Below are 24,150 nucleotides of genomic sequence, written 5' to 3'. Positions count from 1 at the left end.
TCAGACACCACTGAGGTAATCTACATACAAAAGGTAAGTGTGGAATAGCCTTTCTAAAGCCTATGCAAGCTTGTGATTAGATAAAAATGACTTTTCCCAGTGATAGAGCCCCTTTAAAGGGGTTGTCCCATCTCAAGGATCCTATCTATACTGGTAGCTTATGTAAACTGAAGCCTTTTCCTAAATCTATTGCTTTAAAAATTCTGCTTTGTTTGCCTGGTATGTGAATTTATTCCTCCCATTGTGTACACAGCCTTGCTATAACCACAGACCTATAGGACACTCACTCACTGCTGTTGCCGGCAGGACAATCCATTCAGCTAAATGCAGTTTGCTGATAAAGCAGAGTCTGTTATCTCTCTATGTAAACACACAGATAACACTGAGCTCATTCTGTACAAGCATCTGCATATTATCTGATCCGTATAAGTGTTGTGAGCCTTCTCCAACTGGTTTAGCAAGAGAGAGCGGGAGGGAGGAGAAATACAGGAAGTTAGCAGAAGACACCGCAGGCAGATGGCTGAAACACTGAGATGGGAAAACCCCTTTACATATCTGTGCCTCCTTGTGATATAGATTGGCTTCAAATTGTAATGTGGGTGAATTTTCATTATGGTCCACAGAGCAGTTACGTGAACATATAGTATAATTCATGAGAAAATGCACATATTACACATAAGAGGTAGCCATGGTTTGGGCTGAAGAGTAATACTGATTAAGTCATTGACTCCTGGTTCCTCGTGAATGGACAGGACATGAAACATTATTTAAAGACTATCATTGCGTTTTTGCCAATACTAGTTTAGTCCATTAATTGGCTGCTTCCATTGTGTTTTGACTCAATGGCAACCATGATCAACTTAAATATGGAATATTGTGTATAATCTCTTTTACTTTACTGATATTTCAGCAGGATTTTAAAAGTAGGTTGTCCTACTACTAATCACTTGGTACATAGCCATTCCATCCACTCGAGTCATTCCAGAAGTTTGTCAAAGCCCAAGTGTTTGTCGCAAAGTTCCATGTCTGTATGTTTTTCTATTGAAAACTAAAAAAGCAATGCCAGTAGTGACTTTTATTCCTTATTTTTTAGTAGGTCACTTTTTGATTAGTGACTTTACAAAGTTTTAATTAAAAACACCTTAAAAGAACATAGCAACATGAAAATGTTCTCCTGAAACAGCACCAAGTTACAAACTTGGGCCACACTTTTTGTTTTGATGAAAAATTATTTTCAGTAACTTTTTAACTTTACACTAATATTCACATATTCAGGTTCATGGGTGCTATGAAAAGTTAACTACAAACTCCATAACCAACATAACTCAAAATAAAACTTTGGTTGGCAGGAAAATATTCTTTTTCAGAAATGAAAAACACTTACTGGGAAGAGAAGCCCTCTTTGTAATGGGTACCAATCTCCACGGTCCTCTCTTCCAGGCTCAAAGGGCATGTTTAATAGCTCCTTCCCTTTTTCTCCATAGAAATTACAATGGACAGTAACAGTGAAGGTGGTCGTTCTCGGTCAGGTAGTGAGGGAAATATTTCACCTGTAAAAGAAGAAGCTTATTATCGCAGCATTGGAGGACACAGGAAATGGTCTCTACAGCGTACCAGGGCCTCTGAGGATAGATACGGTATGCAAAACAAAAAAAAATTCCTCCTTTTTAACCAAAGTGGTTTCAAATTCTTCAAGCTTTTATGTCTGGGCAAGTACGAGTGTCAGGTTATATCTTGGACTTACCAGACATATTTTAAAAGTACTCAGCAAATTTAATAACTTCATATACCAGTTGTCAGTAAATATCTATGAAGCATCTGACACTTAGCTCCAGAGAATAAGATATTTTTAGTGCACCCCTTTAGGCTTAAAGCCTGGATCACTACTTTCTTGGCTTTTACTGTGCTGGATACATAGCCACTTGTTTTGCATGTAATGCAGCATGTGTGTAGGCCTTACAGTGCACTTCTCTGTCCATCCCAGCACATTTAGACTCTTCAAACTTAGTGCAAAGAAAGGTAGGATAGCACCAAGTTCATGTTCATCATTGCCATCCAGCCATATTGTTTGTGTTGTTGTGTTGACTTATGACATTGCATGATCATCAGCTTCTACATAAAGCTCATTTGTGACAATGCCTGAAATTCCAACTGCAATAATGGTTATGTGCGTTTTTTAGATTGCGCTTGTCTTTTGGGGCACTAACATGTTGTTTGCAAATATGAGCCATATAGTCAGCTCTGCTGAGAAATATGTAGCAAATGCAAAACATGGTATCATTGCTTAACTTTCAGTCGCCTTGATAGTTGGCTAAGCGATGGAGCACACAAAGATGTTGTATGTGTTTTGGACATTTTTTTAGATAGTTATGGAAGCCGAGAAAAGATATATGAGGAATCTGAAACAGATGGGGGGATGGAGGATTATCCAGTACGAATATTTGTAGCACTCTTTGACTATGACCCGAGAACCATGTCTCCAAACCCGGATGCTGCAGAAGAAGAACTTCCCTTCAAGGAAGGACAAATCATAAAGGTGAATACACATCTTTTACTTTCCACCTCTTTTTACCACCATTAACTCCTTAATTTTTTGGTCTTTCATGTCCACAGCAAAGTTTCATCTTTTAGAATAGTGAATTTTAAAGTTAATATGACACCATGTTTTATACACTCTACTGCGGTAACTGTCATCAATCTGGATGACTTACAAAAAGAGTATCCAAGGATAAAGGCAGCTCTCCAGTAGTTTCAAACAAAACTGGTGACATTTATTCCACATGTAAGCATCGTTTTGACGTGGAGCTGAAACGTCGCTTACATATGGCATAAACTTCACCAGTCTTGCTTGAAAAGACTGGAGTGCTGCCTTTCTTGTTAGATATTTACGTGGAACTGTTACCAGAGGCTCTGGGCTGAACACCTGCCATTACACTGGTGCTGCTGTGGACCTCTTCTTTTTTTTACATAAAAAGTAGTTATGTTTAATTTGTTACTTATTGCTTTTCCACCAAAAAAACGATTGACAGCTGTCCCATTGTCCTCAGATATATGGTGATAAAGATCCAGATGGTTTTTATCGGGGTGAAAGTTGTGGGAGATCCGGGTATATCCCCTGCAATATGGTGTCTGAAATTCAAGCTGATGATGAAGAAATGATGGACCAGCTTCTCAAACAAGGATTTTTACCCTTGAATACTCCAGTGGAAAAAATTGGTAGGTAATAAAAGCCTTTCTTAACACATGGCGACCTGTATGCCTAATTATAGCCGCTTTTAGCTTTATTATTGCAACATTCTGGGATAAGAATTCTTCAGTTGCATTTAGTATTTTGCATGACCTGCGAATCCTTTTTGTTTGGAACTAACCACATGTCTACTTTTTGAATAGTGCTGCCTGTTGCATTTAGCATCTCGTACATGGCTTTTTTTTCACTCCGAAGGAAAGAACAGGTCTTAGCTATTTGCTTGAGGATGCTGTTTGGACAGCACTTTTCTTGAACTTGACATTATGAACCTGTACATTTCCAACTATGGAGACATCATCTGCTTTAACTTGCACCACTGTATTGCTTAAATAACTATTGCAAGTACATTAGATTGTACACTTTTTTTTTTCTCCACACTTTCCTTATCAAGAAGCTGGCAAAAGTTTGCAGTTTTGTCACAGAGCCCTGAACCGAAAAACAGCACTTACAAATAATTGGATACCTTTTTAAATAGTAATACATCTTATTAGGACAAAAATCGTACAAATCCCAAAAAGTAATCATATAGCTTTAAAAACAAATTTCTCTCAATGGCCTCCTGTTAGATGTACAGATAGATGTGTTTTTTTTAAAAATAAAAATATGATCATGACACTTGATTTTTTTTTGCTACTTAAAGAAACGTTAACTTGTCAGCTACATTTACTTTCCCAGCTGAGCTTTTCTAGATTGAAAGTAGAACCTTGAACAGCTTCATATGTTCTCCTCTTCTTTTATTTGTATGCATTCCTTTCCTGAAGTCAACTGTGAACGTTTCAAAGAGAGCTCTCGCTCTGTACACCGCAGATCCAGAAAGTCTAAACGAGGTCTGTGAAGAAACCCTAACTTTATTCAGTTAATAAACTAGCTGAAATTATTTGACATGTCTAAACATAAGTATGTTTCTTGTAAGTTGACTAACCAGCATGTTTTGTCCTTTGAGCTTGCATCATTTGAAGTCATTTTGCTGTATGATACATGCTTCGGAACATATGGCCTCACTAGCGTTTGTATATGTTGTACTAAGACTACTCAAGCACTTAACCAAATATTATGAAATGCCGTTTCTAGATAGCAGTTTGTGATTATTATGTCTTTTTTTTTTAAATATTTTTAAGAGTTAACAAGGTAGAATATTTTAAGGGGTATTCTGGTACTTAAATATTGATGACGTACTGTTACAAAGGTAATCAATCAGATCAGGGACATTCCACCACTCTGAACATTCCCAATGATCATCTGATCGCAGAAGTAGCAGTCACCATAAGTAGTGGACTTATACAAAGCTGTTCTCGCTGTTTATGGCCATGCCAGGTTACTGCATCTCTGTTCTTATGCACTTGAAGATCCTTTTTCTTGGACTCGCTGCAATCTAATATTGGTCATTGTGGAAACATGGCATTTCTTGTTGCAGATTTTGTTTTGTTCTTTTGACCAAAGGCAGGAGTGCATTGAGCAGAAGGTAAAAGTATAAGAAATTCCTATATATTCCTCATTCCTTTTGTATCCGTTCTTGGCTTTTGCTTTAAAAAAAAAAAAAAAAAAAGCAGCAAAATCTGCAACTAAAAAAGCTTTTCTTCAACGTGGGTAGAGATGAGCGAACAGTGTTCTATCGAACACATGTTCGATCGGATATCAGGGTGTTCGCCATGTTCGAATCGAATCGAACACCACGTGGTAAAGTGCGCCAAAATTCGATTCCCCTCCCACCTTCCCTGGCGCCTTTTTTGCACCAATAACAGCGCAGGGGAGGTGGGACAGGAACTACGACACTGGGGGCATTGAAAAAAATTGGAAAAAGTCATTGGCTGCCGAAATCAGGTGACCTCCATTTTAGACGAATAGTGGATTTCAAATCCGGGTCATATGAGAATGTGAACTTTGTGACTATGAGACAGGGATAGCTGTACAGGCAGGGATAGCTAGGGATAACCTTTATTTAGGGGGGAATGTTATTAAAAATAACTTTTTGGGGCTCTATCGGGTGTGTAATTGTGATTTTTGTGAGATAAACTTTTTCCCATAGGGATGCATTGGCCAGCGCTGATTGGCCGAATTCCGTACTCTGGCCAATCAGTGCTGGCCAATGCATTCTATTAGCTTGATGAAGCAGAGTGTGCACAAGGGTTCAAGCGCACCCTCGGCTCTGATGTAGCAGAGCCGAGGCTGCACAAGGGTTCAAGCGCACCCTCGGCTCTGATGTAGGAGAGCCGAGGGTGCACTTGAACCCTTGTGCACCCTCAGCTCTGCTACATCAGAGCCGAGGGTGCGCTTGAACCCTTGTGCACACTCTGCTTCATCAAGCTAATAGAATGCATTGGCCAGCGCTGATTGGCCAATGTATTCTATTAGCCTGATGAAGTAGAGCTGAATGTGTGTGCTAAGCACACACATTCAGCTCTACTTCATCGGGCTAATAGAATGCATTGGCCAGCGCTGATTGGCCAGAGTACGGAACTCGACCAATCAGCGCTGGCTCTGCTGGAGGAGGCGGAGTCTAAGATCGCTCCACACCAGTCTCCATTCAGGTCCGACCTTAGACTCCGCCTCCTCCGGCAGAGCCAGCGCTGATTGGCCGAAGGCTGGCCAATGCATTCCTATGCGAATGCAGAGACTTAGCAGTGCTGAGTCAGTTTTGCTCAACTACACATCTGATGCACACTCGGCACTGCTACATCAGATGTAGCAATCTGATGTAGCAGAGCCGAGGGTGCACTAGAACCCCTGTGCAAACTCAGTTCACGCTAATAGAATGCATTGGCCAGCGCTGATTGGCCAATGCATTCTATTAGCCCGATGAAGTAGAGCTGAATGTGTGTGCTAAGCACACACATTCAGCACTGCTTCATCACGCCAATACAATGCATTAGCCAGTGCTGATTGGCCAGAGTACGGAATTCGGCCAATCAGCGCTGGCTCTGCTGGAGGAGGCGGAGTCTAAGGTCCGACCTGAATGGAGACTGGTGTGGAGCGATCTTAGACTCCGCCTCCTCCAGCAGAGCCAGCGCTGATTGGTCGAGTTCCGTACTCTGGCCAATCAGCGCTGGCCAATGCATTCTATTAGCCCGATGAAGTAGAGCTGAATGTGTGTGCTTAGCACACACATTCAGCTCTACTTCATCAGGCTAATAGAATACATTGGCCAATCAGCGCTGGCCAATGCATTCTATTAGCTTGATGAAGCAGAGTGTGCACAAGGGTTCAAGCGCACCCTCGGCTCTGATGTAGCAGAGCCGAGGCTGCACAAGGGTTCAAGTGCAGCCTCGGCTCTGCTACATCAGAGCCGAGGGTGCGCTTGAACCCTTGTGCACACTCTGCTTCATCAAGCTAATAGAATGCATTGGCCAGCACTGATTGGCCAGAGTACGGAATTCGGCCAATCAGCGCTGGCCAATGCATTCTATTAGCCCGATGAAGTAGAGCTGAATGTGTGTGCTAAGCACACACATTCAGCACTGCTTCATCACGCCAATACAATGCATTAGCCAGTGCTGATTGGCCAGAGTACGGAATTCGGCCAATCAGCGCTGGCTCTGCTGGAGGAGGCGGAGTCTAAGATCGCTCCACACCAGTCTCCATTCAGGTCCGACCTTAGACTCCGCCTCCTCCAGCAGAGCCAGCGCTGATTGGCCGAATTCCGTACTCTGGCCAATCAGCACTGGCTAATGCATTGTATTGGCTTGATGAAGCAGTGCTGAATGTGTGTGCTTAGCACACACATTCAGCTCTACTTCATCGGGCTAATAGAATGCATTGGCCAATCAGCGCTGGCCAATGCATTCTATTAGCGTGAACTGAGTTTGCACAGGGGTTCTAGTGCACCCTCGGCTCTGCTACATCAGATTGCTACATCTGATGTAGCAGTGCCGAGTGTGCATCAGATGTGTAGTTGAGCAAAACTGACTCAGCACTGCTAAGTCTGCATTCGCATAGGAATGCATTGGCCAGCCTTCGGCCAATCAGCGCTGGCTCTGCCGGAGGAGGCGGAGTCTAAGGTCGGACCTGAATGGAGACTGGTGTGGAGCGATCTTAGACTCCGCCTCCTCCAGCAGAGCCAGCGCTGATTGGCCGAATTCCGTACTCTGGCCAATCAGCACTGGCTAATGCATTGTATTGGCTTGATGAAGCAGTGCTGAATGTGTGTGCTTAGCACACACATTCAGCTCTACTTCATCGGGCTAATAGAATGCATTGGCCAATCAGCGCTGGCCAATGCATTCTATTAGCGTGAACTGAGTTTGCACAGGGGTTCTAGTGCACCCTCGGCTCTGCTACATCAGATTGCTACATCTGATGTAGCAGTGCCGAGTGTGCATCAGATGTGTAGTTGAGCAAAACTGACTCAGCACTGCTAAGTCTGCATTCGCATAGGAATGCATTGGCCAGCCTTCGGCCAATCAGCGCTGGCTCTGCCGGAGGAGGCGGAGTCTAAGGTCGGACCTGAATGGAGACTGGTGTGGAGCGATCTTAGACTCCGCCTCCTCCAGCAGAGCCAGCGCTGATTGGCCGAATTCCGTACTCTGGCCAATCAGCACTGGCTAATGCATTGTATTGGCTTGATGAAGCAGTGCTGAATGTGTGTGCTTAGCACACACATTCAGCTCTACTTCATCGGGCTAATAGAATGCATTGGCCAATCAGCGCTGGCCAATGCATTCTATTAGCGTGAACTGAGTTTGCACAGGGGTTCTAGTGCACCCTCGGCTCTGCTACATCAGATTGCTACATCTGATGTAGCAGTGCCGAGTGTGCATCAGATGTGTAGTTGAGCAAAACTGACTCAGCACTGCTAAGTCTGCATTCGCATAGGAATGCATTGGCCAGCCTTCGGCCAATCAGCGCTGGCTCTGCCGGAGGAGGCGGAGTCTAAGGTCGGACCTGAATGGAGACTGGTGTGGAGCGATCTTAGACTCCGCCTCCTCCAGCAGAGCCAGCGCTGATTGGCCGAATTCCGTACTCTGGCCAATCAGCACTGGCTAATGCATTGTATTGGCTTGATGAAGCAGTGCTGAATGTGTGTGCTTAGCACACACATTCAGCTCTACTTCATCGGGCTAATAGAATGCATTGGCCAATCAGCGCTGGCCAATGCATTCTATTAGCGTGAACTGAGTTTGCACAGGGGTTCTAGTGCACCCTCGGCTCTGCTACATCAGATTGCTACATCTGATGTAGCAGTGCCGAGTGTGCATCAGATGTGTAGTTGAGCAAAACTGACTCAGCACTGCTAAGTCTGCATTCGCATAGGAATGCATTGGCCAGCCTTCGGCCAATCAGCGCTGGCTCTGCCGGAGGAGGCGGAGTCTAAGGTCGGACCTGAATGGAGACTGGTGTGGAGCTATCTTAGACTCCGCCTCCTCCAGCAGAGCCAGCGCTGATTGGTCGAGTTCCGTACTCTGGCCAATCAGCACTGGCCAATGCATTTCTATGGGGAAAAGTTAGCTTGCGAAAATCGCAAACTGACAGGGATTTCCATGAAATAAAGTGACTTTTATGCCCCCAGACATGCTTCCCCTGCTGTCCCAGTGTCATTCCAGGGTGTTGGTATCATTTCCTGGGGTGTCATAGTGGACTTGGTGACCCTCCAGACACGAATTTGGGTTTCCCCCTTAACGAGTTTATGTTCCCCATAGACTATAATGGGGTTCGAAACCCATTCGAACACTCGAACAGTGAGCGGCTGTTCGAATCGAATTTCGAACCTCGAACATTTTAGTGTTCGCTCATCTCTAAACGTGGGGCATCAACTTTAAAGGGGTATTCCCATGTACATACTTATTTTTTAATTTGTAGATAATTATAAGTTAAACATTTTTGCAAATATAAGTAATTAAATATTTTGTAGAGTTTTAAAGATTTTCTCTAAATATCTTGTGGTCTTGATGGGTTGCCAGTGGATATGACCATGAATGCAGGAAATTTCTAAGGTCAGAAAGTCAGCTATGCTTTCCTTATTGTGGCCGAGATATCTTCTCATACATGTAGTGTCCGTGTCTGATAAACCAGCTACAATAAGAAAATCATGGCTGGGTTTTTGACCAGTTCCAGACCATAGAAAGTTTCTGCATTTGTGGTAGTATCCATTGGCAACCGATCAAGACAACTGACTGTCACTACTAAGATGGTTAGGGGAAATCTTTAAAATGCTGCAGCATTTTTAATTACTTATATTTGCAAAACTGTTTAACTTTTAATTTCTACAAATATAGATATGATTATGTTCATGGGAATACCCCTTTAAATCACTTTTCTGGTTTGACATAAATAAAGATTATTCTTTGAAGTAGTATGTAACTTTCTACTACACTTCTGTTTCAAGTCACCCATAAAACATTATTATATCTAAGCAGAGTATAATAAGTGGATGCTCAGGGGAGGTGGGTAAAAATAACAGATTCTTATATTCACACTCCTGGGTCTCTGGCAGTCTTCTCGGATCCTCTTCGAGTTTCTGGCCCAGTCATAGTCCTCAATGGTAAGCCTGGGCATGTGATGTCAGTTATGGGCCAGAAGACCCCTGAAAAGGACACTGGGAGACTGTTAGACACCACGAGGATGCCCAGAAGAGGTGAGGCGAAGAGAGTATAACTGTTATTTTTACTCGCCTACCATGGGCCTCCACTTATTATACTCTTGGGACTGAGGAGACCCCAGAGAACAATAATAGCACAAAAATGTGGGCTGTATTACACTGTGTAGGGCCACTGTGGAGTTTTATACATTGGGGGGGGGGGGGGGGGGGGCTCACAGGGAAGTATATTATATCGTGGGAGGTTCTTGAGAACATTTTATGCTGTGTTGGGCCAATTGTGGGTGCACTGGGCAAAATACTATGTGGAGCCACTGTGGGGCAATACACTGTGAGGGGGTTCAGGGGAGTATTTTATACCCCATAGGACTGCTGTGGAGCATTATACTGTGTGAAGGCTCTGGGGATCATTTTAATCTGTTTGAGGACACTGGTCCTGTTTGTATTTATGCAGACTTTCTCTTTGTGGATTATGTTTTTTTGGCATACATGAGATGAACCCAATAGTAAAATAATGATTAGTGCCCACCCACATTTGCTTTAAGTTTAAAAGGAACTTGTTCCAGGGGCCCATCCAACAATTTCCTGGTAACCTACATAATAACTCCTTCAGTGAAATCTTACATATGCGCTGACTGCCCAGTGCTGCAAATTAGTGAGTATATTCCCTGTATTGTCATCTCCTATAGAACTATGCGTGCTCCAATAGTTCAATGACGATTTCATGAACAGTACTATATGGGCACTGACACGGTCATTGAGCACTCTGCACATACGCAAGAGTTTAGTGAGGGAGCTATGATGCAAGAAAAGCACATAGGGCTGCCATCAGAAATTTGTGGGCCCCTCCTCTCCAATGTATCTTACAGTTTTCTGTCCTGTGGCCCCCCACATAGTATATATAATGTCCCCTAATGCTCCCCACACAGTATAAAGCTCTCCAGCCCTCCCAGCTTTCCCAAAACCCTGATCCCCCTCATTAGCCAATACAAACCTGCAAGTCTTTCACTCATATTCCAACTGCAATACACATGGTCACTCCACATGCACAATCCAACACTGATATCCAAACTGACATACACGCATCAGAGGATTAGATATACAGGTCAGCACCAAGTATCACATGCCAGCGGATTAGATACATGCATCTACACACAGTTCCACCTGCCAGAGGATTAGGTATGCGCATCTGCACACAGTACCACACGCCAGAGGATTAGATATGCGCATCTTCACACAGTTCCACATGGCAGAGGATTAGATACACGCATCTGCACAAAGTACCACACGCTGGAGGATTAGATACACAAGTCAGCACACAGTATTACACGCCAGAGGATTAGATACGCACGTCTGCACATAGTACCACACGCTGGAGGATTAGATACGCACGGCTTCGCAGAGTACCACACACCAGAGTATTAGATACACACGTATGCACACAATACCAAGTGCCGGAGGATTAGATACATGCGTCTTCACACAATACCACACGCCGGAGGATTGGATATGTTCCACTGCACACAGTTACACCGCCGCAGGATTAGATAAGCGCATCTACACACAGTTCCACACGCCAGAGGATTAGATACGTGCGTCTGCACACAGTTCCACACGCCGGAGGATTAGATATGTGCCTCAACACATAGTACCACATGCCGAAGGATTAGGTATGCGCATCTGCACACAGTACCACATGCCGGAGGATTAGATACATACGTCTATACAGTTACACACGCCACAGGATTAGATACGTGCATCTGTGCACGGTTCCACATGCCAGAGGATTAAATATGCACGTCTTTACATAATACTACACGCCAGAGGATTAGATACGCAAGTCAGCACCCGGTATCACATGCCGGAGGATGAGATACACGCGTCTGCGCACAGTTCCACACGCCGGAGGATTAGATATGCATGTCTTTGCACAATACCACACGATGGAGGATTAGATATGCGCCACTGCACACAATATCACACGCTAGAGGATTAGATACGTGCTACTGCACATAATACTACATGAGGAGGATTAGATACGCACGTCTGCGCACAGTTCCGCACGCCGGAGGATCAGATACGCATGTCTTTACACAATACCACATGATGGAGAATTAGATATGCGCCATTGCACACAATACTACACGCTGGAGGATTTGATATGCACTATTGCACACGGGGAGAGTTAGATACACACGTCTGCACACAGTACCACACGCTGGAGAATTAGTTACACAAGTCAACACACAGTATCACACGCCAGAAGATTAGCTATGCGTGTCTGCACAAAGTAGCTGGAGCATTAGATACACAAGTCAGCACACAGTACTACATGCCAGAGGATTAGATACGCGCGTCTGCATACAGTTCCACATGCTGGAGGATTAGATATGTGCATCTATACACAGTTACACACGCCGGAGCACTAGATATGCATGACTTTACACAATACCACATGCTGGAGGATTAAATATGCGCATCTGCACACAGTTCCACATGCCGGAGGATTAGATACATGCGTCTACCCACAGTACCACACGCTGGAGGATTAAATACACAAGTCAGCACACAATATCACATGCCAGACGATTAGATACGCGTTACCACACATTAGAGTTTTACTCCTGGTTTCCATAGCAATCCAGCAATTTTTTTTCACTGCTGTATGTCAGCTTTATAGAAGCATGGCACTGTGGATGACACTGTTACACAAGGTCACAGTCTCACAGCTTTACTCCAAATATCCATAACAACCGATCGCAGGTTTTTCACTGATATCCAAAATGAGATACACATGATCACATGATGTTTATGGACACACAAAAATTACATACAAAATACACCAGTACAAAACTGGACAATTCTTATGGGGCCACTACACAAACAAAAAAGAAATATATCTAAGGGCCATGCGGTGGCTCAGTGGTTAGCATTGCAGCCTTGTGCTGGAGTCCTGGTGTTCAAATCCTGCCAAGGGCAAAAAAACATCTGCAAGGAGTTTGTATGTTCTCCCCGTGTTTGCATGGATTTCCATCCCATATTTCAAAAAGACATACTGATAGGGAAAAATGTACATTGTGAGCTCTATGTAGGGCTCACAATCTACATAAAAAAAAAAAAAGAAAAAAAAAAGAAATATATCTGTGCAAAGCCGGGTCCTCCTGCTAGTATATATATATAAAATGGTAAATATCTCTATTAGCACATTATTAACCCCTTCCCGACATTTGCCATTATAGTACGGTGCATGTTGGGTATTAAATATGGTGTCTATGTAAATATGTTGTATTATGCAGCAGAGACCCGGCGCTCATACCCAAAGGCAGTACTTTTTTCCAGGGTATTAAGGCCAAAACGCCTTGGTCAAAGCTGACTGAGTTTCCAGTGGCCGCCATTTTAGATCTGGGGTTGGTGATCTGCTGCCATGACAGCCAGGAGCTTATTAAATACTCCTAGGCCTATCTGGCATGATGTTCTATTACATGCCGCTCTATGTGTGTGTGTATATATATATATATATATATATATATATATATATATATATATATATATATATTGAATAAAAAATTCAAATCACCCCCCTTTCCTTAGAACACATATAAAATTTAAATAAATAATACTCATTAGATATCCCTGTGTCCAAAAATGCCCAGTGTACAAACTTCTAAAAAAAAATTTCCCATACGGTGAATGCCATACCAATAAATGCGCTAGCGAGGGTGGGATGGGCGGGATCGCTAGTGAGAGGGGCTAGGCTTAGTGAAACAGGCAGAGTGGGAGAGATTATGCTAATGAGACGAAGGGTTTTGCACAGTGAGCGAGGAGGAGGGGGGCTGAGTGAGGGGGAGATAGTGCAGCAGCTACACAGGAAGCTGCAGACAGCAAGTAAACAAACACAGAAGATGCAGCAGCAACCAGAGACACTCAGAAATCACTCCTTTAAAGAGGACCTTTCATCAGATCGGGCACATGCAGTGTTATATACTGCTGGAAAGCTGACAGTGCGCTGAATTCAGCGCACTATCGGCTTTCCCGATCTGTGCCTGGTGGTCTCGGGACCGTAGGGCTTTACAGTCAGAAGGGCATTTCTGACAGTTAGCCAGGGACGCCCTTCTGCCTAGCAGCGCCTATCTAGTGCTGTAGAGTGTGAGCAGGGAGGGCGTTCCTCCCCGGTCTTAGAGCACAGCGCGATAGGCGCTGCTGGGCAGAAGGGCGTCCCTGGCTAACTGTCAGAAACGCCCTTCTGACACTAAAGCGCTACGGTCCCGGGACCGATAGCGCTTTACACCGGGCACAGATCGGGAAAGCCGATAGTGCGCTGAATTCAGCGCACTGTCAGCTTTCCAGCAGTATATAAAACTGCATGTGCCCGATCTGATGAAAGGTCCTCTTTAACTGCTAAAGTTATATGGGTGTACTTATTAACCCATCACTAGCACTAACACACTTTTCTTAAAAAAAAAAAAAAAAAAAAGATTTTCTGCCTGGAAAACCCCTTTAATAGTGAGTTTTATGTGACCAATAATAACCTGAAAGTATGAAACAAAAACAGAACAAGATACAACATCCGCTGATAACTTATGCTGTATACAGGAAATGTGCAATCAATTGATCATCCATCAATAAGTGACAAGACCGGTTGCAGTACACATGCTCTCACTAATGGCAACCAAATAACACAGTACAGCACACATAACACCCATAGTAACACTAAATACCACGTTGCTGCACAAAATACCAAAATACCTTCCCAGCATCGCCAAATATCGGCAACCAGCAGAAAATATCTCCTAGCTAAGCCAAACCCAACAATGTGGAACATCTCCCTAGCATCACTAAACAAATACCACTCAACAGCAGAAAATATCTCAGCAGCAGTGTCAAACAGCACAGTACAGTATCACTGATAGGAGCTTATAACCTCAACATTCACCTTAATGGCAGATACAGTCTCCCCCTTTCCACATTTATCCCATTGGCAGCAGCATTCTCCTCAAACAAAATGTAGTATATCATTTCTAAATTCTAAACCTCCCACACTGGCAGGAGCCCCCACCCCTCCCCCACAATAGAAAGAGAATGTAAGAAAAGAACCTCCTACCTTCAGTATTAGCCTGATACCTACAGATTACAGCATTCAGTCTGCAGACTCCAGCTGAACACATCCAGCATGAGGGACCTGGTGATATTTGGGAAGGATATCATCACAGGTCCTTCAGTCTTTCTAGCCACAGGCTGAACTGATAACCCAAGGCTGACATTACCAGTGCAATCTCTGCTTAAAGTGATTCTACCATTAAAACCCTTTTTTTGTGGATAAGACGTCAGAATAGCCTTTAGAAAGGCTATTCGTCTCTTACCTTTAGATGTGATCTCCGCCGCGCTGTGTCTTAGAAATACCGGTTTTTACCAGTATGCAAAGTAGTTCTCTCGTAGCGATGGGGGCGGGCCCCAGCGCTGGAAATGCGATGGGGGCGTCCCCACTGCTGCTCGAGAACAGGCTCCAGCGACGCCACTATCTTCTGCTGGATCCTCCCCTTCTTTCGTCGTCTTTTTTCGGCGTCACCTCCGACGCCTGCGCAGTTGGCTTTGCCAGTGAGACACTAGTAGAGCTGATTGCGCATGCGCGCAATTGTGGCCTTGGAACTATGGCTGGCGACTGGCATGCGCAGTCGGCTCTACTAATGTCTCACTGGCAGAGCCAATTGCGCAGGTGTCGGTGGTAACGCCAAAGAAAGACGACGAAAGAAGGTGAGGATCCAGCCGAAGATAGAGGTGTCACTGGAGCCTGTTCTCAAGCAGCAGTGGGGACGCTTCCATCACATTTCCAGCGCTGGCGCCCGCCCCCATCGATGCGCGAGAACTAGTTTACATACCGGTAAAAACCGGTATATCTAAGGAACGGCGCGGCGGAGATCACATCTAAGAGATGAATAGCCTTTCTAAAGGCTATTCCGACGTCTTATCCACAAAAAAAAAGGGTTTTAATGGTAGAATTCCTTTAAGGCTAAGGCCTCATGTAGCGAGCTGCAACAAAAAAATCTCTGTGGAAAAGACCTTGGTGGAAACTAATCGCAATTTTTTCCACAATGCTTTACATCAAAAGTTCGCAGGGTTTTCTTGTGCGGACTTTCTGCTTCCATTATATCTATACAGAAAACACCAGCATTTTCATAGATATAATTTACATAAACACAGTGATTTATGAAATTTCAGTATTTCCACTGCAGATATTTTTCTGAAATGTGTGGATGGAATTAGCCAGAATCCCACTTGCAGGTATTGTAAAACGCGTTGTAAAAAAATCTCAGCTTTTTTGCTACGTGGGGCTCCAATCCTTAGAGTTCCTGCTTTGTGTCAAAGCTGACACTGGTAGGGACATGTGCCTCACCAGTTAGCTGCACCACACCAATGCAGCCTGCCTCACAGTTTGAGAGCAGTAGTATAGAGGTAATCCAACTCTCTTTGTACAGTGATACAGTATTTTTCCTAGAAGCAATGCTTTTAGGTAGGAATACCTGTGTACATATATAGTCTGATAGATCGTGCTACTACTTTTTTTTCCCCCTTATTCGTAATAAATCCTACAGAAAAAGCTTAGTATGTCTCTATGAAATTGCTCATATTTACAGACATGAAGCACATAAAAAATTATTATCCAGTCAGACTATTACCACTTCAGAAAACCAGTGACAATATATGTAAAAAAGACACAGCACTTACATGAAAAAACGTTTTCGGATTACATAGGACAATAGACACACGATGCTTAACCGCCTACGCGTTTCAGGGTCCAAGCCCCTTCCTCATGGCGAGGACCATTTTTTAAATGGACTAATAAAACACAATGTTTTAATCTAATGCAAAACTGGTTGCTGGATTACTATTGGATTTTCTTTGGACTTTGTATTGGTACCTGCACCGGCAGGATTCCATGGGTGTCCGTGCACCAGTAGTAGCACAAGGAAAAAATTCTATTGCACTAAGACCACGAGAAAACCACAGGGCTGTGAACGTTTTTTTCTATATATTACCACTTCAGGCTACAGTGCATGCCTGTCAACATTTTTGATGCTGATATATTCATCAAAACAGGTCAGAGAATAATTTATTTGTGGAAGGGCATGTTTTCAGCCTGTGTGTAAAGATGGATGTTTCCATGTCTCCCCAGCCTATTTAAATTGCCCTTATAGTGATATAGATCTCATATTACTGATAAATGTCATGCTTGAGACTACTGTGGAAGCCAAGAAAATGAACTGTTATCCACTATGCAAATTAGGCACACGTGGCGTTCCCTTTAGATGTTCGACCACCGCCCTAGCTGATGAATCCACTCCTCTTTTCATGATTGTAGCATCTCTGTGCAGTGAGAACTGATCTGACATCACCACCCACTCAGCAGAACCTCCTGCATGTGCAGTGCACTATTACAACCCTCCCTATGAATCCTCTTTTCTTCTGGGCACAGGGCAAGCGGAGCAGGAGGCAAAATATTTATCTAAGGAGGACTGAAGGGGTGGTGACATTGCACAGGGACAGCACAAAATTGAAAATAGATGAGGATTCATCAGCTAGGGTGGTGCTCGAACTCCTAAGGTATGATACTTATCAGTGTTACAGGATCTATATCATTGGGGGCAGTTTTAGTGGTTTGGGGATGTGATAGTTTTCTCTTTACAAAGGTAAGATGGGCGTTTAAAAGAAAAGCAGTCTTGTTGCCCTTAACAACCAATTACAACACAGCTTTCTTGTGGGGCAGTTGGAAAATAAAAGTTGTTATTTGGTTGCTGTAGGCAATAAATTCAGTTTCATATATATCGTAAACTTCCACTACATTATGTAGTGCACAAGCTTAATTTACAGTCATCTGGAAAACCTTTGATGGTAAATCCTAATCTGAAACTATATTTATTCTACAGGAGCATTTTAAGACATGTAGCTTTCTTAAAGGGGTTGTCCCATCTCAAGGATCCTATCTATACTGGTAGCTTATGTAAATTGAAGACTTCTGCTTTGTCTGCCTGACCTTATTCATCCCATTGTTTACTCAGCGTTGCTATAACCACGGACCTAAAGGACAAGTGACGTCACTTATTCACTGCTCTTGCCGGCAAGACAATTGTTCAACTAATTGCAGTTTGCTGATAAAGCCTCCTCCGTTATCTCTCTATGTAAACACACAGATAAGGTTGAGTCCATTCTGTACAAGCATCTGCATATTATCTGAACTTCAAAACTGTTGTGTGTCCCGTTCAGCATGATGGAGGAGGGGAGAAAAATACAGGAAGTGAGAAGAGCAGACTGCAGGCAAAGCTGCTGAAACACTGAGATGGGAAAACTCCTTTAACTCTCAATTATTAGTATAAAGAAGTATCAGTATCTTCTGCCAGTCTTTCTCCTCAAATAATAAAACTAGAATCCCCCAATAGAAGGGATCTAGTCACCTTTTTGGTAACTTACAATATTGTGTCACTTGATGCTCAGATTATTAGAAAGTCAGAGCCAATTTTGAATAATTTACATATAAATAAAACTTTAAAATTAAAATAATTTTAGTTTCCCCTAAACTAATGCAATAATGACTGACTTCATGATTGCGGTAGGACAATATTGCACTGCAGTATTAGCCCAAAATTCTCATTGTATCACCATATTGTGACTTTGAAGTCTGGTTGAGTACATTTGCTGCTTCCCATTGCAGCATAGCTGTCACTAATACTATTGACCGCAACAGAGTAAAATCTGGTTATATCCCAAGTATATTGTATCAGTGCAACCCTACAGATGGACAGCAGTAACAAGTGTAGTTGTGTGGTTTCCTTTATTGTCTGAATAAGTAGTAGAGAAAACCCTAAGGGTGCATTCACACTACTGATACGCTGCCTGATTCTGAACGTTAAAACACGTTCATAATCAGCGTGTATAAAGCAGTTCCCATTCATTTCAATGGGAGCCGGCATACGAGCGCTCCCCATTGAAATGAATGGGCTGCTTTTTTCACTACGAGCGCTCCCATTGAAGTGAATGGGAACTGCTTTATACGCGCTGATTCTGAACGTGTTTTAACGTTCAGAATCAGGCAGCGTATCAGTAGTGTGAACTTACCCTAATACTGAAAACTCAGCTGCAGGTTTTAGGGAGCCTTCACACAGAGTTTACGCTTCGCTCATTCAAATGCATAAACATGTGTCAAAGTGACCGCTGTAAAACACAATCACACTTCAATCTGTGCCGGTCTTACGCGCGCTACACATTGAAATGAATGGGAGGCTTTTAAACCCACTGATTTCAATGTGTAGCACGCGTAAAACCGACACACATTGAAGTCTATGGGATTGTGTTTCACAGCGGTCACTTTTGACACATCTTTACGCGTCTGAATGAGCAGAGCGTAAACTCCGTGTGAAGGCTCCCTTACACTGAGCAACTCAAACTGAGATAATAGTTTTCAGCAGAGAGACTGGTTTTCATGGGTCAGTTATGATACATTGTAATTATTAAACATTTCTAAAATACATTTCTTTCATGATATGGTTTTCATGGCAGGGTTCTTAAAGTATATACAAATTACACTATAAGAATAGTCCAGATGTGGTCCAGAAACTAAAACTGGAAAAAAAAATAAAAATGTCCAAGTACTGCTTTTTGTTACAACTGTATTTATTTTGCTTACTTATATAGCACCATTATATTCTATAGCACTTTACAGACATTGTCAACACTGCTCCATGTAGAGCTCACAATCTAAATTCCATATGAGTGTGTACGTGAAGTGTGGGAGGACATATAAACCCCTTGTAGATGTTGTCCTTGGCTGGACTCCAACCCTGTAATGCCAGCCACTGAGCCACCACACTACTGCTGTGAAGAGAAGATAAAAATAGGAAGGTGATGTACACCCTCTTCACCTTACAGTAATACTAGTATAAAACAAGGGGATATAATTTGGTGCATTCTTGCCTTAAATTTCATATACATTTTAACCTGAAATCATGGTTACCTAATAAGCAAGTGCATAGGTTTTTCAAACTCAAAAAAACTGCTTAAACTGATACACAATATTAGAAAAGATGACCTGAGCATGGCATACTGTACACACGAACATAAGGGACAGTAAAACAGGCCAGGATAATAGAACACCATTTGGTTATATTGGAGAGATATTAAATGTTCTTTAGTCAAAAAGTATTTATTGAAATGTTGCAAAAACATTAAGCATAATATACATTAAAACAATAGTATCAGGGTGAGAACGAATAGCAATCACCAATGACTCTATGGCAAGGGTGAATAAGGCAGGAGACTGGGCAACCCTGTCAGGTACCATGATGTATTCAGATAGCCAGAGGCTTGTCTGCCAGGAATAAACCCTACCTAGTCAGAATGAATGAGGGATGGTAGAAGGTGGTGTCAGGTCTGGGGTTGCTAGGTGGGGTGGCATAGACACACAAGTCCAGATTCTTTTAGTCCAAAACAAAGGTAGAGTTTATTTTCACTCAAAAAGGTAGCGCAGCAACAAAAGGAAACAATACAAATATAAATAAATACCTGCCCGACTAGGCTCTAACTAAACCTAGAATAGGTTACCTCACCTAGAATAACAGAAATCCAAAAAAGCAAGTATAATTATTCAGGACACAGCTCCAAAAATATGACCTCTCTGTCAGCTCTTCAGCCAAACTCTGCCAAAGTGTTGCTGCTGGAGCTGACTTCTTAAGCCTCCTTGACGCGTAAACTCTCTATAGTTGAGTCGCTGCTGGAACATCCCCAAAGTGTGGACTGGTGGGGGGTGGGATGACAGGTCCCACTACCAATCCTACCTGTCATTCCTAAAAATCCAGCCCAGTACTGAGCATTTACCAAAATGCTCAGCAGACGAAAGTTGTCTGCTGAGAACAAACATTCCTGGAGTTTTCTCATCGCACCCACCTGAGTAGTCTGGGTGAGATGTACACCCCCTCCATTACCTGACCAGCCATCGGCTTCCAGTGCTTTAAATGTGTTGTGAGAATAGAGGTGAATATCTATTTTTTCTTAAATATATTTTTATTGATTTTCAAAATATAATTAGGCAAACATAAATGGTATCACAGCAGGGACAAAGGGTACACAGCCAAAGGAACATACAAAGTTACTTGTCCTATCAACTGAAGTCTTACCGACTCGGGAGGAGTCGAAGAAAGCAAAATATACACTATAAACAAGGGGAAAAAAATGTCATGGTATGTCTTCTAATACTCAAGGTGGACGGGTGGTCTCAATCCATAGGAATGATCAGGCAGGATTTCGAGTGAAAGAAACCCACGGTGCCCAAGTACTCGGGATAGGTACAAAGATCCAAATGTAAGAGCTGTTCCAATATAGAAATCTGGGAGACTTACCCAGAGTTAGTGGGATATTGGGTGAGGGGAATATGAGGCCCAACACATTGGGATAATGGCTTTGGCTGCCAAAATCAGTTAAACCCATATATGTTTACAGGACTTCATGGGAAATGCAGGCCATATATTTAAAAAGATACCTAGGGGGAACAGAGGTATGTTTAGGCCACAGATGCAGTTCAGGCAATGATCCATGTCACACTCACTGGGAGTCACTCTTGTCCACAGTCTGATATGAGAATATGTTTTCACATCAGGAGCAATATCAATCATGACCAGCTCATGATCTGACCAGGTGCAAGGGAAATGGCGGGCATAGGTAAGATCAGGGAGCAATGAGGCAGAGATAAGGATCCTGTCAATTCTAGTATAATGATGATGTGCAGTGGAGAAGTATGTGTAGCCCCTGCTATTCCCATTAAGCCGTACCAGGCATCCGCAATATTCAGGGTCTGTAAAGTGGAGCGGATCTCAGGCTTGGCTGTGAAGGAGAGCTTATCTGCAGAAGGGGAGGATTGGTCCAGGGGAGTGTTAAGAGTAAAATTCAAATTGTCACACCAAATCAATTTGGAAAAATCTAATTTTCCTAACAAATTGCACAGCTCTTGAAAAAAAGTGACAGAGGATTTGGTGTGGGCATAGGAATTCTGAAGTCATAAGTGTTGACCATAGAGTTTACAGTGTATAATAATATAGTGGCCTAGGGGGTCTGTGAGCATGCTATTGATTTGCAGAGGAACAGAGGAATATTTCTACTCTTAGTCTGGTTCGGGGCATGGCCAGTAAGAGTATAGCTATAGTGGAAATATTTAGGATGGGGGGTGAAGTGGAATTCTTGTATACATAGAATATCAGGTTTAAGCTTCTAATACTGAAACCCTGGACATTATGAGAAACAATCACACATGAGATAAGAGAGAATAATAGCTAAATAATGCAGAGGTAGGCAGCACTGCAATGGTCAGGTAGGCAGGGGTACGGTCAGGCAGGATTCTGAGATAATTCCGTACATGAGAAAAATAGAGGTAGCGCTGCACAGGGAAAAAAAGCATAAACAAGGGTTAACAGCATCAAAAACCACAAAATCAGGGTGTGCTTTCTGGGATTAGGTGGAACATGACAAACCCGAGGACGCAGGGGGGATTTGGGAACACAACAGGGTAAGTAAAAAGAAAAAAACGGAGTATGTCCAGGAGCTGTCCTGATAAACTATAATGATGGCAACATCAGAAATACCTGTATATAAGACTACAAGTGCTCACTGGCAAGTCTAGATCGTAATAAAGAACCAAATAACAGTATAAAATGCAGTAAGAGGCCAAGACCTGAGCCATGAGGTAGTAAATAGGGTAAAAAAACCGACAGTAATATCAGGTAAACTATCAGAACAACTAGGCCGCAGAGTCAAATACACTTAGAATAGATGTAGCATAGGTAGGCCAAGACCCAAATTATCTTAAAAAAGTCAAACAACAGTATCTGAATGAAAATTATGCTTCAGTATCCAGGAGAGCTTGGCTCTTTGGGGCAGAGGGTCTATTGGAGTCGGATACTCGACCTCACTCTGCAGAACTTGAAGGCGTTCTTTCATGGAGCGGATAAAGTATCATTATTGTTGATAGTGTAGGCCACATCAAGGGAAAGGGAAGCCCCAGCGATAGCAGATGTGAGCCTTTTAAAATGCCAGAGTCACTGGGCACATGGTTCTGCGCCTGTCCAAAGTGGCCGGGGCCAAGTCAGCAAACAGCTGGACCAATTGGGCCAAGTCAGCGAAGAGTTGGACCAATTGGGCCTTGCCTAGCAGAGGTTGAAGATTTTGTGCTGCAGAAAGGATTTAGTCACAAAGTTTGGGTAGTGAAGCTTGAGGATGATATCTCTAGGCACGTTTGGATTCTTGGTGTGCCCCAGCACACAGTATATATGATCTATACAAAGCATTGTGGAGTCTGCTTGAGGCAGTAGGGCAATAAAAAGCACCGCGATAGACTTATGCAGCATGGTTACAGATTCAGGCACCCCCCTGGCAAGAATATTTATTGCAGAGAAGATGGTCTTGCTGAGTAGGGTGAGCAGGAAACTGAAGCTGAAGGACCCTGTTCATACAGAGTCAGCAAGGACATCAGTTGGATGTTGCGACTAGCAGGATATATTTAAAAAAAAAACCTAAATAATAAGTAATATCCTGCAGAGCCCACTGGGCTCTGAACCGCAGGGCACACTGGTGTGAACAAGGCCGGACAGTTAACTTCACTGCCCGGCTATACCACCAACTGAGTGCTCCTCTGATACTTCTCAGAGAAGCGGCCACTGCAGAAGAAAGCAGCCGCTAAAATGAATTATAAGGTCTTACAGTTACTGCACTGCAAGACTAACAAAAACCAACTAAGACGGTGTGTTCCCAGTAGCTTACTGGGCTGTGGAGCACCACATGTAGCAGCCTGCCTAAGGTAGGAGAAACACAAACTAATTAAAGGAGGGATTCCCACAATTTTATCCATAGGGCCTGAGATACTCGCTACCTTCCTAATTAGGCAGCTTGCTGCCACACTAATGTCTTGCTCGGCCGTGTACCATGTGGTATTTGAGGTTAGAGCCCCGGGCGTCCAAACCAGCCTCCTTAAATGGAGGGAAGGCGGGACCGATCAGCCAGCCCAGGTGCTAAAGCCAGATGCCGATATGATTAACCCCATGCATGCTGGACTGAACAGCTACAGTGAAAGAGGCTGTGACCCTGATACCACAGCCGCACCTGCTGCACAGTCCTAACATTGGATGAGACCGTTGGGCTGTGTAGCAGATAGGAGCAGCAACAGAGAAGAAAGAAAACTTAGAAAATGTTCACTTCTTGGTGCCACAAACAGGGGGGTCAGCCAGGCAGAATATGCAGGTGCTGTGTGGAAGATAAGATAGTGGTGGTACATGTGTCTGGACCGCTGGAGAACGTTTAACAAAGCTAAGGCATGGACCCAAGGGGACTCAAAATTCCCACA

The 24,150-nt window shown here is 43.3% G+C and overlaps 1 protein-coding gene across 8 annotated transcripts in view; it reads left to right on the top strand.

Annotated features, from left to right (window-relative positions):
- RIMBP2 (RIMS binding protein 2) overlaps positions 1-24,150 on the top strand; it is a 351,407-nt gene that overhangs the window by 303,206 nt on the left and 24,051 nt on the right. For 4 of the 8 annotated variants that reach the window (XM_075274789.1, XM_075274730.1, XM_075274739.1 and 1 more), the window contains 4 exons: positions 1,485-1,637; positions 2,364-2,536; positions 3,048-3,216; positions 4,009-4,074. In XM_075274789.1, the coding sequence (XP_075130890.1) occupies positions 1,485-1,637; positions 2,364-2,536; positions 3,048-3,216; positions 4,009-4,074 (561 nt within the window). The remainder of the gene's footprint in view (positions 1-1,484; positions 1,638-2,363; positions 2,537-3,047; positions 3,217-4,008; positions 4,075-24,150) is intronic. The other 4 variants (XM_075274757.1, XM_075274748.1, XM_075274773.1 and 1 more) reach the window with 1 other exon arrangement.

The sequence above is a fragment of the Leptodactylus fuscus genome, chromosome 1 (genome assembly GCF_031893055.1).
Source record: "Leptodactylus fuscus isolate aLepFus1 chromosome 1, aLepFus1.hap2, whole genome shotgun sequence".
Classification (NCBI taxonomy): domain Eukaryota; kingdom Metazoa; phylum Chordata; class Amphibia; order Anura; family Leptodactylidae; genus Leptodactylus; species Leptodactylus fuscus.
Note: the sequence above shows the minus strand (reverse complement) of the source record. Positions and strands in the feature narration are given on the sequence as shown.